The sequence below is a fragment of the Peromyscus eremicus genome, chromosome 1 (assembly GCF_949786415.1).
Source record: "Peromyscus eremicus chromosome 1, PerEre_H2_v1, whole genome shotgun sequence".
In the NCBI taxonomy this organism is placed as follows: domain Eukaryota; kingdom Metazoa; phylum Chordata; class Mammalia; order Rodentia; family Cricetidae; genus Peromyscus; species Peromyscus eremicus.
Window position 1 is genome coordinate 181,260,907 of NC_081416.1, and position 17,477 is coordinate 181,278,383.

The 17,477-nt window shown below is 39.9% G+C and overlaps 1 protein-coding gene across 1 annotated transcript in view; it reads right to left on the minus strand.

Moving 5' to 3' along the window:
* Positions 1–17,477, minus strand: part of LOC131902742 (leukocyte immunoglobulin-like receptor subfamily A member 6) — a 76,103-nt gene that overhangs the window by 35,378 nt on the left and 23,248 nt on the right. The window contains exons 2-4 of the mRNA XM_059253731.1: positions 15,275–15,559; positions 14,829–15,131; positions 13,595–13,630 (exon numbers count right to left, since the gene is read on the minus strand). Of these exons, the coding sequence (XP_059109714.1) occupies positions 13,595–13,630; positions 14,829–15,131; positions 15,275–15,559 (624 nt within the window). The remainder of the gene's footprint in view (positions 1–13,594; positions 13,631–14,828; positions 15,132–15,274; positions 15,560–17,477) is intronic.

Here is a 17,477-nt window from a genome sequence, read left to right on the forward strand (position 1 = left end):
GGCATTTATTGATTTCTTCCAATTTTTTATTTTTCTTTTCCTCTATTTTTTATAGATTTCTTCCAATTTTTTGTTTGTCTTTTGCTCAATTTCTTTTTTGATTTCTTCCACTATTTTGTTTGTCTTTTCCTCGATTTCATTTGTCATTTTTTCTTGAAAGGCATCTAGCATCTTCATGATGCTATTGTTAAGGTCACTTTCTTCTGCTTTTTTTACCTTGTGATGTTCAGGTCTTGCTGTTGGAGGAGGGCTAGGTTCTGGTGATGCTGTATTGTTCTTTATGTTGTTGTCTGTGCTTCTGCCTTGACATCTGCCCATCTCCTCCTCTAATAGGTATAAGAGGTGCCTGTGTCTGAGTGAGTTACTGTTGGTCCACTCTGTGTTTGTTGTGTCTGTGTCTCAGGGGGCCCTTCGGGGTCTAATTTTAGCTCTTGGTCTAATTGGAGCAGGCAGATTCTGTGTCTCAGGGAGCTGCTCTTGGGTCAACCCAAGCTAGCTGATTCTGTGACTCATGGGTCTGTTCTTGGTCTTATCAGAGCTCTTGGTCCACTCAGAGCTGACAGATTCTGTGTTTCAGGAAGCCTCTCTTGGTCCAATGAGAGGTGGCAGATTCTTCTTCTCAGAAAACCACTCTTGGTCTAATGAGGGCTGGCAGATTTCCTGTCTGCTGAGGTTAATCCTGGTCCAATGACAGCTCTTTGTCCAATGAGAGCTCTCTCTAGACCTGATGAGCTGTGGTTGGTTTCCAAGCCTCAGGAATTGGCTGGGGTCTCATGCGGATGGGTATGTGGGCAGGATGTGTAGATTGCAGGATCTGCTGGGGGATCTTTGTGAAGTGGGAGCCTTCCTGCAGGAGCCCTGCCTGATGGCTGGCAACTGGGGTTGAGTTGGGCAGGTGTTCCCAGGGAAAGGCTGAAGCCCAGGGATGAGTCCAGGGACAGGCCTCACTGGGTATGAGCAGAGTCACTCACCTCCAGGCCAGATGAGTGCTGGTGATTGGTTTCCAAGCCTCAGGAATTGGCTTGGGTCTGGAGCAGATGGATATGGGGGCAGGGTGTGTACATTGCAGGGTCGATGCGGGGGGGTGGGTCTTGGTGAAGGGGGAACCTTCCCACAAGAGCCCTGTCTGCTGGCTGGCAACTGGGGCCAAGTTGGGCAGGTGTACCCTGGGAACGGCTGGGGCCCAGGGATGGGTCCTAGGGGCAGGCCTCCTGCACATGTTTCTCAATATGACAAAATATCACCAGCTTCTCTCACATTGAATTGAATTGTGGAAGAAAACAGAACAAGACATACCTCACAGAAAAATGGATGGAGCTGGAAACAGAGGTCATTCTTAGAAAACTAACCTTATGCAAAGAAAGTAAATGCTGGATGTTTTCATTCATTTGCAGGTGTTAGGTTTGAAACATCAGATGAGTGTATTTCATTTGGAATACCTATAGATATCAGGGAATTAATGACCACAGGAGCAAAACTGAAGGGGATGGTGGATACAACAACCTACCATAATGGAATAAAGAAGAATCAAGGTACAGGAAAGGTTAATGGTGGGGTAGATGGGAGACTGTGTAGAGTATGGAATAGATAGTGGGATTACTATCCCTAAAGAGAATTCAAAATGATCACATGAAACGTTATTACTGTAGGACCCCCTATCTCTCCATACACACTCTGTGTGTGTGTGTGTGTGTGTGTGTGTGTGTGTGTGTGTAATTTAATTGGAGTTACAATTAATGGTTAATGGAGTTAATGGGGTCACAATTCCAATAGTATATACCACAAGATAACAAACAAAATATCCATTGTCAGGAATATGGTACCATTGTCAGAACTGTTAGGCAGTGAAGGTAGACACTCAAATCTAAATCCTTAGAACTAGTGTTCACAAATAAGAGAGAAACAAGCATTTGTTTTTAAGAGACTGTATTACTTCCATATTTTTTTTAACTTCCATCCAATTACCTGGGAATTTCTGACATCGCCATGCCAGTGCTTACATGATATTTGGGGTCATCTATCACCCCTGTTTTACCACCAATTGTTTTCCCCCTTTGTAGCTAGAGTTTTCCTGCCTGGCCCACAGTCAGAACAAATCTTTCTCACCTGCCAGTCCCACAGCCGCTCAGACCCGACCAAGTAAACACAGAGACTTATATTGCTTACAAACTGTATGGCTGTGGCAGGCTTCTTGCTAACTGTTCTTATAGCTTAAACTAATCCATTTCTATAAATCTATACCTTGCCATGTGGCTCGTGGCTTACCGGCATCTTCACATGCTCTTTGTCATCGTGGCGGCTGGCAGTGTCTCTGACTCAGCCTTCCACTTCCCAGCTTTATTCTCCTCCTTGTCCTGCCTATCCTTCCTGCCTAGCCACTGGCCAATCAGTGTTTTACTTATTGACCAATCAGAGCAATACATTTGCCATACAGAACATCCCACAGCACCCCTTGACTGCATTGACCCCTAACCATTTAAGGCAATGCCATTGCTCTCTATTTCTTGCTAGCACTTGGCAGTAAGGCCCTGTCTTCGAAGACTCCACATACTTGAATTACAGAACACAAAGAAATTGAGCAGAACTCATCAGGAAACTTCATCTCTACTGGCTAACTTTCATTATATTAAAATGTGGTAGAGCCATTATAGGGGAGAAAAGGCATCACCTGCCCCAGTCATCTGTGGGTCTTGTGACTGTACAAGTTTGCACTCTGACCGACAGTGGAGGTGTGTTCCTCTTGTTCCACATCCTCTCCAACACAAGCTGTCTTCAGTGTTTTTGGTCTTAGCTATTCTGACAGGTGTAAGATGGTGTCTCAGAGTCCTTTTGATTTGCATTTCCCTGGTGACTAAGGAAGTTAAGCAACTCTTTAAATGTCTTTCTGTCATTTGTGATTCTTCTATGGATAATTCTCTGTTTAGATCTGTAGAGTGTGCATCTAGCCTAGGGATTGTGTTGCTTTGTTCTACTCTAGTTCAATGTCATGTTGAATGTCAAAGCCTGAGTGGTGATTTAATTCATTATTATTGCATTGCTCTGTGCTTAACCCTTCTCTTCAGTGATTTCCTAAGTATATATTTATTGTTACTTTTCATATGTGCTTTAATACCTGCTTATTTAATCCCAAAGGGAAGTTTATTGGCATACTATGGAAGACTATCCTTCATGTATAATTAAACTCAAGAGAACAGACATACTTAGATGAAGGACAAATAAAAAGCTCGTATAACAGCTTATTTCACCAGTGTGAGTGTCTAGCAGAAGTATTTGGGTGGCACATAATTGCACATATATAACTTTTGGTCACTTCTTTTGAAATGATATTTTATATTTACTCTTTGAGAGTTTCATACATAGACAAAATTCATACTGATCATCTCTACCACAGCTCTTCCTGCAATACCTCCTGAACTTTACCCAGCCAATCTCCCTTCAAAGTTCATTTTTGGTTTATCATTGGATTTCTTTTCATGTGATTTAAGTCCAAAGTCTTGCTGAGATTTTTTCTTATAACTATTTTCTTCCTGATCAAAGTTTTCTGTGTTTAAAAGTAGTGGACTTGGATAACTGAACTCTATGAGAAATAGGTTATTTTCAATAACTTACTAATTCCCAATTCATGATACATCCTTAAGAACACATATCCTGTGTTTACACATCTTTAATTTTTAAGAATTATTTTATATTTAGCAGGCACTCTTCCCTCTCTTTCTCTCATTTGTGTATGTTTGTGTGTGTGTGTGTGTGTGTGTGTGTGTGTGTGTGTGTGAGAGAGAGAGAGAGAGAGAGAGAGAGAGAGAGAGAAACCTAGGATTAAAAGCTGAATGAATGCTGATAACAAAACTGGGATAGTCTATAAGATTAGTTGGTGCTCTTTAACAAGAAACTTTTTCCAGCCTCATCACCCAACTCTCTAAAGCACTGATTTTCACCTTGACTTGCCTTTCTTTCACATAACAGCTTTACCTTCAGACCCATTTTCTGTTCCATCTCAATAGAAAAAGGAAAGAATGATTTATAAGATGTCAGTGTTTGCAAAACAGACTTAGATGAAAAATAGAAGTGATAATTTATTTCAAGTCTTATTTTACATTGTCTGGGCTACAGGCTTCATTTTCCAGCATATAGAAGCAGAAAATGATTCTCAGAATGAAGAATCATCTATCTGTCTGTTTATCTATCTATCTATCTATCTATCTATCTATCTATCTATCATCTATCTCCTATCTATTGAAATATATTTCATATATATGTATGTAATTAGGAGTATAAATATTAGAAAGATTTTATATTTTCATAAAATCGTAACTAACATATTGTGATTTTTGTCAATGGCCAATTATGATCTTTTTATACACACACACACATATACATGCATATATATATATATATACATGTATATATATATATATAATGATTACATGAAGCTAATGAAGCCAATAAGGACCCTAACAAATAACACAGTAGAATGTAAATAATAAGAAATACAATAGGATCCAGGCCATGGTGATACACACCTTTAATCTCAGCACTTGGGAGGCAGAGGCAGACAGGTCTCTGAGCTCAAGTCCAGCCTGATCTACAGAGTTAGTTCCAGGACAGCCAGGGCTACACAGAAAAACCCTGTTTGAGAAAAAGAAATACAGTAGTAAACAATGAAAATCTAAAGCACGGTTAAATTGAACCTGTTATATTGGCACACAGATGGTAATGCCTCAAAAAAATAAACAAAACACATTTCACTACAAATAACCATTTAGTTTTAGAACATGGTTTCTGCAAAATTCTTTGCACAGTAGATAGAAACAGATGACATGCAGGGAAGGGATCACTTCAATAATGCTTGCCTATTTCCTTGGCTTTCAAGAAAATTCTCATACATTTTCTCCTATATTAGTCCCAACTGTCTCCACTTCTGGCCTTTGCTCCTACCTCTCTTCCTTCCCTCTTCTCAGACAAGATTGTCTACACAGGTAAGCTGCTCATGTTTTCCCTCAAACTTGTTAGCTCAGCTACCTTCAGAAGTTAATAAGACTAAGGCAGACAGAAAAAATTTTTTGAGACATGGTTTCTCTTTGTAGTCCTAGCTTTCTTGGAACTCACTCTGTAGACCAAGCTGCTCTTGAACTCAGACCTGCCTCTGCTTTCCAAGTGCTAGGATTAATGGTGTTACTCTAGCTTGTTTGCTCTGCTATCATCAGAATTTAAATAAGAGTAAGGCAGACAGAAATTTTTGTGTGACAATTGGTGGGTTAAGTTCATACTATGTACGCATTCCTCTGCACAGGCTCCTTTGACCCATGTTCAGTTAGCAGGTGATAAAGCTTCCAGTCTTCTATGGGAAGCCTTCTACTATTCTGTCTTTTATCTAATTAACAAGAGGCTCACAGGATATATCCAAGAGCAAGATCAAATAATTTATAAGGAAATGGAGAGTGTAATATAACATGGCAAAAACTCAGATAGTTTAATACAACTTTGTAATATCCAGTCTTAACATCTTATTTTTACATGATTCCTGAAAACAATTTCACTGGACATTAAAAGATGTTGTGAAAATTAACAATGTGATTGAGAAGACCCCATGGAGTAGCCGCATGAGTACACTAAGAAACACCGTATGAATTTGTGGTATGGCAGTAGGAATAAGGATGGGTAGGTGTTTGGGGTATTACACTCAAAGTTGGAGTGGACAGAGGCACTACTTTTGTAATGCCTATTTTATTACTGTTTTATCTATCTCTAGTACCCATGGATACTTGTTCCAAGGTGACTTCCACGAGAGAGAGAGAGAGAGAGAGAGAGAGAGAGAGAGAGAGAGAGAGAGAGAGTTCAATTCTTTGGATGAGGTCTTGGCTTTATTATGAGTTGTTAGAATTAGAAAAGGACTGGTTCAACTTTGACCAGCTTTTCTTTCTGTTCAGGATTGACCATGGCATTCATGTTTCTCCATCATTCTCTTACCTGTCTTATCAATCTGTCTCTTTCTGCTGGCATCTTGTAGTCCAAGACAATTACATACTAAAAGACCTTTTGAGGCACATAAGTGGCCAGGCCCCTCCCCTGAGGACCCCCAACTGCCACATCACACCACACTCTAACTCTCCTGATGGCTAGATCTAACCCTTGCCCCAGAGAATACAAAGCCCAAGCTCTGGACTTGAAATCCCACCAATCCCCACCTTGTAAAGCTTCACCTAGTAAGTTCCACCTCCCTCCCCAAGACACTCTATATAAACTCTACCTTCTGCTCAGTTCTCTGCTGTTTCTTGCCCAAGCAGAGGAAGCCACTCTCTTGGTTTTCTCCAATAAAAAACTCTTGTATGAGGTCTTTTGTGATGGGTGACTTTGTGGTATTCTTTGGCTCCTGACTTCCAGGATGCCTTCCATCAAAGCTGTAATGCTCACACTTATATCTTCAGATATTATTAGGGCCCTTAACTGAGAAATGGATCAAGGATAGAGGATAGATCAAAAAGGCATCTCCTCACCCTGAAATATTGTTGAGAGAATGTTTGATTGTGGTACCAACTCAAACAGTTGAACCTACAGATCAGTTATCAGAACACCGAATCTCAATGATATTCTTGGTTATCAACTTAGCCACTCTGAAATGAACAAAACCTCAAATGAATATGATAACCTGTGAGGGACTATTTCTTAATTGAATAATTTAAAGAGGGAAGACCAACTTGTAGTACTCAGGATCTTTGAGATGGAAAGATAAAACTTTAATCAAGGTCTTTTGAGGTAGGAATATTTACTTCTAATTTAGACTACACCTTCTCCTGGAAGTTTATATAAAGGACATGAAAAAAGAAAGCTGGATCTCTCTTTGCCCACTTAGTTTGCTCTCCTTTGCAAGTTCATTCCTTCACTGGCATTACAGTCTAATTCATTGGGATTCTGGCATATACTGAAGACAAGCTGAGACATCTAGCATTGTGAATGGAATAACAACTGGACTCTTGGAACTTTCTTTTTTTCAGAGTTAAAAGCCCAAGAGGTCAGAGCAGTAGCTAATAGCTGATACTAAAAACCTTTCTTACCCTTCACTGCCACTGTTGTCCTTCCCCTCTGAAAAAGACCTACTTCCTGTGTATCTGTCCTTTCAATTTTTTAATTTTTCACTTTTTTTGGGTTTTAGAGACAGGGTTTCTCTGTGTAGCTTTATGCCTTTTCCTGGAACTCACTTGGTAGCCCAGGCTGGCCTCAAACTCACAGAGATCCTCCTGGCTCTGCCTCCTGAGTGTTGGGATTAAAGGTCTGTCCTTTTATTGACTTTCTGTTCTGCTTTCTCATTGGTTGTAAAATGAACCACAAACTTTCATTTATAAACAACAGTCATTGTTTTAGCTTGACCACTGTAAGCCATTCTATTAAATCATTTTTCTATATAGCTATATCTGTACATAGATATAGAGACATATCTATCTACCTATATATCCATATATCTTTATATCTCTATGTCCTATCTATCTATCTATCTATCTATCTATCTATCTATCTATCTATCTATCTATCTATATCTATGGATATATAAAGAGAGAAAAAGAGAGAGATCCATTCTATACGTTCTGATAATGTAGAAAACCCTGACTAATACACTGTAGAACTCAGGACTGTCCTGATTGTCAAACCAGACAAATGTCTTTTCTCTCTTATGTGGTGAAATAGTTTGTAATCCAGGAAGTAAAGCTTCCCTGAATATCAGAGGACAGAACTAGTCACAAGATTAGCCATAGAGGTCAGGCAGTGGTGGCACACATCTTTAATCCTAGCATTTGGGCAGCAGAGGCAGAGATCCACCTGGATTTCTGTGAGTTCAAGGCCACACTGGGCTTTGAGGTTAATCCAGTCTAAAGTCTAACAGAGAAACAGAGGTAGGAAGTGGTGGCACATACTTTTAATCCTAGCACTTGATATCTCATGCCTTTGCTACCAATATTTGGGAAGCACACATGTCGTTAATCCCAGCACTAGGGAGGTTGAGACAGAAAGTGATATGGCTGGGTAGAGAAAGGCATATAAAATGGGAGGAGACAGGAACTCAGGCCCTTTTGGTTGAGGACTCAGGAGCATTCAGTCTGAGGATTTGTGGAGACAGGCACTCTTTTCAACTGAGGAGTTAGTGAGGTAAGAGGTGTTAGCTGTGGCTTGCTCTGCTTCTCTGATCTTTCAGCTTTCACCCTGATATCTGGTTCCTGGTTTTTATTAAGACCAATTAGGATTTATGCAATACTCTTAGAATGGACAGTTGTATTTTCTCTTTGGATTATAAATAAGCCTTGCAAATATCAAGCATAGCAACTAAAACAATTTACATTGAAGGATATTCCACTCAAAGTAAAAACCACAAAGAAAGTACTGCATCAAACAAAACATCAAATGTCGGCCTGGGCTACCAAGTGAGTTCCAGGAAAAGGCGCAAAGCTACACAGAGAAACCCTGTCTCGAAAAACCAAAAAAAAAAAAAATCAAATGTGCAAAATACCATGTGGTCATCCCTAAAAATTATACACAGAGAGAACAATGAATGGACACTGAAGGTTGTATTTATATAACATGTTGACTTATATGTATATGTAATAACAATTATTATTTAAAACTAGGCTGTGGATTTGTGACTGAATAGTGAGGATGCAGAATATTGGAAGTGTAGTCAGGAGATAGATGGGGGAAAGGAATCTAGGACACAACTGAATCCAATATTGCGCATACAGCCTAACTAGATAAATGTCTTCATTCTCTTAGAATGAACACTTTTATTTTCTCTTTGGCCTGTGAGCAAGCCTTGACAATGTGAGAGCTTAATAACTAATACAGTTTACATTAGTGGATATTCCACACAAAGCAAAAATGACAATGGTTGTCATGCATCAAATGAAATATCAAAAGGTGGAAACACCACTTGGTCATCCATGGAAAATTATAAACAAATAAAAATGAATGACTCAGAGGGTCTTAGTGATTCATTTGTGAATTTATGTGTATATGTAACAACAATGAATAATGAAGAGAAGGCTGTGGATTTGGAAGTGAACAGTGGGGTTGGGGGTAATGAAAGTGCAGTCAGGAGGAGAAGGAGGGGAGAAATGACATATTTATACTTTATTTTAAAAATTTAAAAGATAAATCCATCAGTTACTGAATATAGGTTCTATGATAACAATTAGGTTAGTCAATAATCTGATTACAGAGGAAGGCCAGTTCAAGTACTCTCTTCACTGATCCTAGGAGTCTTAGCTGGGGAAATATGGTGATATTTTATTTGTGCTGAAATGTGATTTTATTTGTATATTAATAAATAAAGTTGCCTGGGGATCAGAGCTAAACGCAAGCCATTTAGCAGAAGTCCGGCAGCGGTGGTGGTACATACCCTTAATCCAATCACACGGCAGGCAGAGTCTCTGTGTGTTCAAGGACACAGCCAAGTATGGTGATACAAACTTTTAATCCCAGTACCAACCATAGAGACCAGGAGGTCTGTATAAGCAAGCAGTGATGAGGAAGTCATGTGGTTGGGTTTAGAACCAATGAGAAGGCAGAAAAGAAAGGCAATAAAAGGACAAGTTAACTTTCAGGGGAAGGATAGCAGTGAGTGGTAAGCTAAAGGCTATTCATTAGTGCTCTGATCTCTTGAGCTTTTAACTCTGTATTTGGCTCTGTGTTTCTTAATTAATAAGACTATTTAGAATTTTGTCTACAGGGCAATCCTTGTGAAATCCTGGGGATTTTCCTATCACCAGGTTTCTTCCTTGGCCATAATGGCCCCCTCTATCAAGGTATCTCTTTCATTGCTATCCCTCTCTGTCCCTCCCCTAACTTGTCCATTTGATCCCTCATGTTCTTCACCTGCTTCCCCTCCCTTCTACATCCTCCCACCTCAGTTTACCCAGGAGATCTTAACTATTTCCCATTCCTGGGGCCCTCCATATGTGTCCCTCATTTAGTCCTCCTTTTTATCTAGCTTCTCTAGGGTTGTGGAGTTTATGTTTGTTATCCTTTGCTTTGCATCTAATATCCACATAGGAGTGAGTACATAACATGCTTGCCTTTCTGGGTGTGGATAACCTCACTCAGGTTGATTTTTTCTAGTTCCATCCATTTGCCTGCAATTTTCATGGTGTCCTTATTTTTTACTGTGGAGTAATACTCTATTGTGTAAATGTACCACATTTTCTTTATCCATTCTTTGGTTGAAGGGCATTTAGGTGACAGTTGTGAGTCTTGATCTGTTTGTGGGGCTCCTGACAGAGGGATCAGGACTTATACCAGGTGCATGAACTGGCTTTTTGGAGCCCATCCCCTATGGAGGGATACCTTGCTCAGCCTTGATGCAGATGGGTGGGGCTAGGCCCTGCCTCATCTTGGTATGCCAGAATTTGTTGACTACCCATAGGAGGCCTTACCCACTCTGAGGAGTGGAAGGGGTATGGGATAGGGGAGGATGTGGGGGATGGAAGAAGGGGATAGAGAAGCAATTGGGGATAGAATGTAAAATAAAAAAATTTAAAAACTAAAAAAAATCCATAAATCCAAAAAAGAGGGGAAAATCACACTAGAATAAAGTGAAATTACAAAGCAAACAAAACAAAACATTGTTTTGATCTTACAAAAAAGTGTTGTAACAAGAAAAAATTGCAAAATCTCCAAAAATTTACCTTTAAATGTAAAGAAGTGCTGTTTCTCGTACTCTGTACAAAACTAGTCTAATTCCCTCCAATGCACTATCTGCTTAAGATACAAAGCTTCAGCTGAGCACCTTAAAACCTTTACAAGAATGAAATAATGTTTATATCTCAAAGAAAATAAATAGATATAATTAATGTAAAATGCACTTCTCCAGAGAGACCATTGGTAATTAGTGGCCATTGTGAGAGTCAGTCCTTTTTCTTCAATGCAGTACCACAGATGAGTTGTCCATGCTCCACTGAATAACCTCCTTCCTGTGCTCAGTCAGGTAGCTCTGACTAAACTCAATGGACCACACACCAAAACAAAACCATGTCAGAGGAGGCTTCTCGAGAAAAAGATTTTTGATTGGTGCAGGAGTAGAGTGCAAAATAGGAGAATGGGGATCAATGAATAAATGCATCATATCAACGTATGAAACGGTGAAAAAATAAAAATTCAAACATCCTCAACAACATATATTTATCATATCTCACCAGCAACAGATAAAACGCATAGAGGTGGTTCTATAAGTTCCCTACTGAAACTGTGTCTGTGGAGTTTTGTCCACCCTTTACCTGTGCAGTATGAAACATTTTCTCATGGTGAATTCTGATATTATCTTCCATTAGAACTCAATGATACCCACCCAATGTGTAATACAACATTAGTGTGTGATATGTAAACAGAATTAAACCCCATGAATATGTGGAAAGGTTTTGTAACATCTGTTTGACATTAAAACAACAATGTCATACATCACAATAGTGTTATAGAAAGGAACAAACGCTAAGACCATGACAGAAGCAGTATTTTTTATTATGACACAGCCATTCCTCTAAATTCTCACAAAAAACTTTTAATGAGATCTTATTTACTTAAGTTTGAGGTAACATATTTAATGGACAAATTAAAAAAATGTCCCCTGATGATGAGAAAAAATGCAACCTGTCCCTTTTGTCTATCATGTACAGCACAGGACTTAAAATTTTAGCTAACACAATCAGACAAGTAAAGTAAATACAGTGTGTGCATAATTGGAAAAAAGAGGTAGGTTATCAAAAATACAGTAAACAAAAGCTAACAAAGGAATAAAAGTTTCATTTCAGAAAAACATTATTTTTTCACAAGTTCTGTCTGAATGGATAGGCGATGCAGAGCTGGGAGGATGTATGAATATGATCAAAATACATTGTATGAGATTGTCAAAGAAAGAATATAACATCTTTTATGAGAAACCATCTTCTGAAATGTAGGAGAAAGGTTAATATTCATAATTAATGATTATATCCTGGTAGATTAAGGGCATATACAAAACATTTCCTTTTGTATTAAACATCTATCAACAGTGAGATTTAAAATTACAAGGAAAACATCAACTCATTGTCACTCTTGAACTCCACACATGTGACCTTATCTTGGAATTTTGACAGTGACTGTGAATGGAGTACATAATGCAGTTTAGCAAAGGCCATGCTAAATAAAATATTTTTGAGTGGAAGTGTAACAGGTAATGTGACTCATACAGGATCTGGATAGCTGTTCTAACTTCCTGAATTTTGTGGAGATATAGAACCTTGAGGTTTGGCTATGTCAGTGTGCCATGTTTGTTATTTACAAATATTTTAAAATAACAAGGGTGGTAACATGCTATATTTCCAAGTCATGGCAACAATATCCCTCCTCTTTATTTCCCACTATCATCATTACTTTCAAGGCAAATATGAAGTTTTCCTAAAGAATCCTCAGATAAATCTAGTAGTGAACAATGAAAATACTGGTTTGCAGAGAGAGAGACAGAGAGAGAGAGAGAGAGAGACAGAGAGAGAGACAGAGACAGAGACAGAGACAGACAGAGACAGAGAGACAGAGAGACAGACAGTGTTTGGGGCATCATTTTCATCCCACTTAATTCAATCTTGGTATCTGGCTTTTCCAATTATTTTTGTTGTTTGAACTGTGTTCTTTTTCTCAGCGGTAAAGGAAAAAACTGAATGCGAACATCATAGACTCTGACAATGTAAAGGAAAATGTTATTTGAAAGTGAGGGAAATCAAGGGCCCATGGCACATGAAAATAAGAAGAAAGGAGGAAATAGTAAGCAGATCTCCACAATGAGATGTGGAGAAAAGTGTACAATTCAGCAAGAAAGTGCTCTTGAATGAAATCCCCAGAATTCCCTACATCCAGAACACATTTCCTTCCTGGACCTTCAAAGAGTAAAGTTTCTTAATGTACATCCAGTTTTCTTAACAATTCTTCCTTTCTTCTATGAGACAAGCAGATTTATTTTCCTTGGTCTGCTCAAGTGTGGAACCTAGTGGACTTTTTTGTTTATCTTCTGGTTGTATCTTGTTCCATTTCCTTCCTGTGCCAAGCTACTAACAGTAGAATCACTAGAGTCACTAGAACCAAGGCAGCCAGGATCATTCGGATGAGATTTTCAACTGTGCGACTCTTGTGCTGTGAGGCTGGGGGTTCTGCATAAAGAAGTCAAAGATGTCAGATAAAATCAAAGTCTTCTGATAATAAATGGTTGTGCACCCAGTCTCCCATCTTCTCCTTGACAGAACTAGACCGTTTGTGTCTTTCTCTTCATCTAGAAATCTGCATCTCACCTGATTCTCATATGGTCATGTTTTTCATGTTCTAATGGTCTGAGCTTCCCCAGTGAATCAAATAATTTGTGTAGAGTATATAAAGTGCTTAAGAGAGCTGAATAATTTTTATTTTACTATAAATGCATGTCATTCTCATGGCATCTCATCTTGCAGATGCAGAAAAAAAAATATTTCCTGCTGCTTTTAGGTGGAGATTAAGTCAACTTTCCCCAATTTCCCAACTTCAGAGGAGGCTTTACTAACCCATTATGATCTCACACATTGCTTTACCTACCTCCCATGAGAGCTCCACTTACCATTCTCAGTGTGGATGGGAGACTGGTCCTTGGAATCTGCCAGAGATAGATGTGGAGATGAGATTTGAACTCCAAACACTTGACTATATCCTGTCAGTTTCTACCTCAATCTGGACTTTAAGTACTTCAACTGGATATTACTTTGTTTCAGACCACATTTTGTGCCTCTGGATTCTTGTTTGTCTGTCAAGATCACAGCTCAGGTACATCCAGCCTCAACAAATCATATTATTGAATATAGGAAAGGATTGAGATTCTGAGGGAATAAAACTTCCTGATTGAGTCTGTGCATCATTTTTTACCACAAGCCTTTGGTGACCAGCTGTCAACATGAGACTGTGCCCTTTATTCAGGAAATATAGACAAGAGGAGAATGAAGGGCTGAGGATGCCACTGGAGACTGTTCTTCTTGGGTTTTGCCAACTTAATACAAGCTAGAGTCATCTGGGAAGAGGCAACTTAAATTGTAAATACGCCTCCATCATATGGGCATGTAGACAAGTCTGTGGAGGAATTTTATTGATTACCTGATAGTTGATGTGGAAGTGGGATAGCCAAGCCCACTGTTGGTGGTTCTAACTCTGGGTAGTTGGACCTTGATGATATAAGAAAATAGTCTGAGCAAACCTCTAGAGAGTAAACCTGTAAGGTATGTTCCACTATGACCTCTGCTTCAGTTCCTGCCTTAAGTGCCTACGTTTAATTTTCTTCATGATTGACTGTAAAATATAAGAAGAAATAAAATCTTTCTTCCACATGTTGCTTTAGATCATGGGGTTGTATCACAAAAATAGAAACCAGCCGGGCGGTGGTGGCACATGCCTTTAATCCCAGCACTCGGGAGGCAGAGCCAGGCGGATTTCTGTGAGTTTGAGGCCAGCCTGGGCTACCAAGTGAGTTCCAGGAAAGGCGCAAAGCTACACAGAGAAACCCTGTCTCGAAAAACCAAAAAAAAAAAAAAAGAAAAAAAGAAAAAGAAACCAAAGCAGTTCAGAGAAAATGTTTGATCACTCCATATATTGTCTGTTCTCAAGCCCTCCTGCTTCTGCTAAATTCCAATGAGTCATGGAGGGGACCAGTTGCATCATGGGAAGCTTAAGACTGCTGCTCTATGAGGTGTGAAAGTCTTTTGGACTGTAGAATTTCCTTACTCTACTTCTAGGCTAGAACTCTTCTCAGAGCAGATCCCTGGGTAACTGTACTCAATAAGAAAGGATGGATGAGGAGTCCTTACCTGAGACCAGGAGGTGAAGGGAGCCACTTGATTCTGACCACATCTGGGGATGGTTCTTAAAATATCCATAGCATCTGAATGTACCATTGTGGATGGTAGTCACAGGGTCCAGAACAAAATGAGCCTGGGATTCCCATTCAGCATTCTGCTGTGAGTCCAGGGTCCATGATATGTGGTGCTTTCCTTCCTGGATCAGAATGAATCTGCCAAATCCCAGTGAGGAACTACACTGCATGGTTATGGTCTCTCCTGAGGTTACAGCATGACTGGTCCAGACAGACAGGCTTGGTTTATCATAGACTCCTAGGATACAAGCGGAAGTGTGTGAAATGAACTTAAGCTACCCGCATTGTCCTGTAGTCTTGGGCTCTGAAAGTAGTACCACTGGAGAGTTGAACTCCTCCTGAGGGGAGAGCCTATGCTGGAAACTTTGAGTCTCCACTCACCTGTTAGCACCAGTACCAGAGTGTCACTGTGCTCTGACCAGCCAGCAGGGCTCTTATAGTAGCACTTATATATCCCTGCAAAGTCCTGTATCATGTGTTCCAGGTAGAACTTAGCCTTGTCCATGTGTTCTAGAGGGGATTGTCGGTCCCAAGGATCTGAGCTTCCCTCTTTAAGCAAACGGTACTCCTTGGCCTCCCAGGAACCCTGACACCAAATAGTAACAGGTGCATATATGGCAATCACAGACTGTGGCTCAGCCCAGATTTTGGGCTTTGGGGGGGTTCCTGCAAGGAAATCAAAGGTTGAATCCCATTACATTCCTCCCGCAGACACCAAGCCTTAGCATAGAGCTCTTACAGGCATCACAACATTATCCATAAACTTTTCATTGTGAGAAGATGACCAAGAGGAGAGCAAAAATATCTGGTATTCAGAGTGAAGAATAAAATCTTGGGACGGAGGGAGACACTCACCTGCCAGGACTGCAGTCTTCTGTCCCACACTCAGTCCTGAAAGAAAATTTAGTCTGAGAGATATTTCCCATCTGAGAGACAGGGTCAATATCATGGGGTCTCCAGACTCAAAAAGACCTGGCTTGGAGTAGGGTTCCTAACAGACTTGACTGTCCACTCTCCCTCTTCATATCTTACCAAGGCACAGCAGCATCCTGAGCATGGGGACCATGGTGAGTCTTGGTATTTTTCTCGCTTGTGCTCCTAGGGCAGCCAGACCATGTTCTGTAGAACCATCAGACAGGCTGTTTTCAGTCTGAGGGCAGGTCCTTCCTGTCATGGGTTTGCCACATCAGTGCTATCACCACAGGAGTAACTTCTCTTTTTTCTCCAGTGCAGGAGTTTTGTAAAGTGCTTGGATCCCTGAAAAGTCTTTAGAAAAAAATGGGGTTTTCACTATTCCTCATAGCTTTCCATCTGTCCTGCATGTTTTTCAAGCCAGAGAATGAGCATTTGTATGTCGCAGCATGTCATATCACAAAGAGAAACAATTGCAGACCCCAAATATGCAAAAGTGATGTTGGTCCAAATCAGCACACTGTTCCAAGAAAAGATTCATTTATGATATTACAATGGGAGGCCATAATCTCAAGGTGGGTCCAGAGACTCAAGTCAAATATTTCTTATGTCAGAGCTCAGGTCAGACTCTGCTCTTTTTGCTCTCTAAGCTCCAATGGTCTTCCACATCTTTAGTCACAATATCCTGATTCACTGCAGCCAACACCAGCATTTTCCAATTCTGTTCCCTCTTTTTACTTTTTTCTGTGAGACTGATCCTTTTGCCTACTTGTTTGTGTCACCAAGATGTTAACTATTTTGCTGAGACTATCAGGCTTAAGTCCTCCTCCAAGATACTTAACTTAAGTACTGTCTAGTACCAGCAGTAATAAGTTCAGGTTCTGAGTATAAGAATGTAGATACTGTTGGTTCTATTATTCAGCTTGGAAGAGGAATTTTTCCATTTCCTCCTTGAACTTTGGTGACTGGCTTCTTTTATCCCAGGGACATCATAATATCACCAAATGCTGGGGATGCCTGTGTGATGTGGTAAACTGTCCTTTGAGGATGACATGAAACAATGATGAGGTTTCCCTATTTCAGTTACAGTAGCTTTGATGTTCACCTATGTTTTTCACAGGGCTGGGCATATAAAAGGTTTATTATGAATGCTGGAAGGATTTCACAATACTTTACTCCATACTGGTATTATTCTTGGCTAAAAAAGAGAGAGAAGAGAGAAAGAGGTGTAGGTTTTGTTTAATGGTATAGTTATATAAAATTCCCAGAGCTCATGTCAGCAGCCTCTTACACTTGATTTATTAATCACAATTATATTCATTGGTTCACTGCTGTGGGATGGTCTGTATGTCAAGTGTGTTGCTGATTGGTCAGTAAATAAATCACTGATTGGCCATTGGCTAGGCAGGAAGTATAGGCGGGACAAGGAAAAGAATTCTGGGAAGTGGAAGGCTGAGAGGGAGAGACTGCCTGGAGCCGCCATCAGGACAAGGAAGATGTAAGGTACCAGTAAGCCATGAGCCATGTGGCAAAGTAAAGATTAATAGAAATGGGCTAAATATAAGAGTAAGAGCTAGACAATAACAGGCCTGAGCTAATGGCCAAGCAGTTTAAATAATGTAAGAGTCTGTGTGTTTATTTTATAAGTGGGCTCCGGGACTGGTGGGACTTG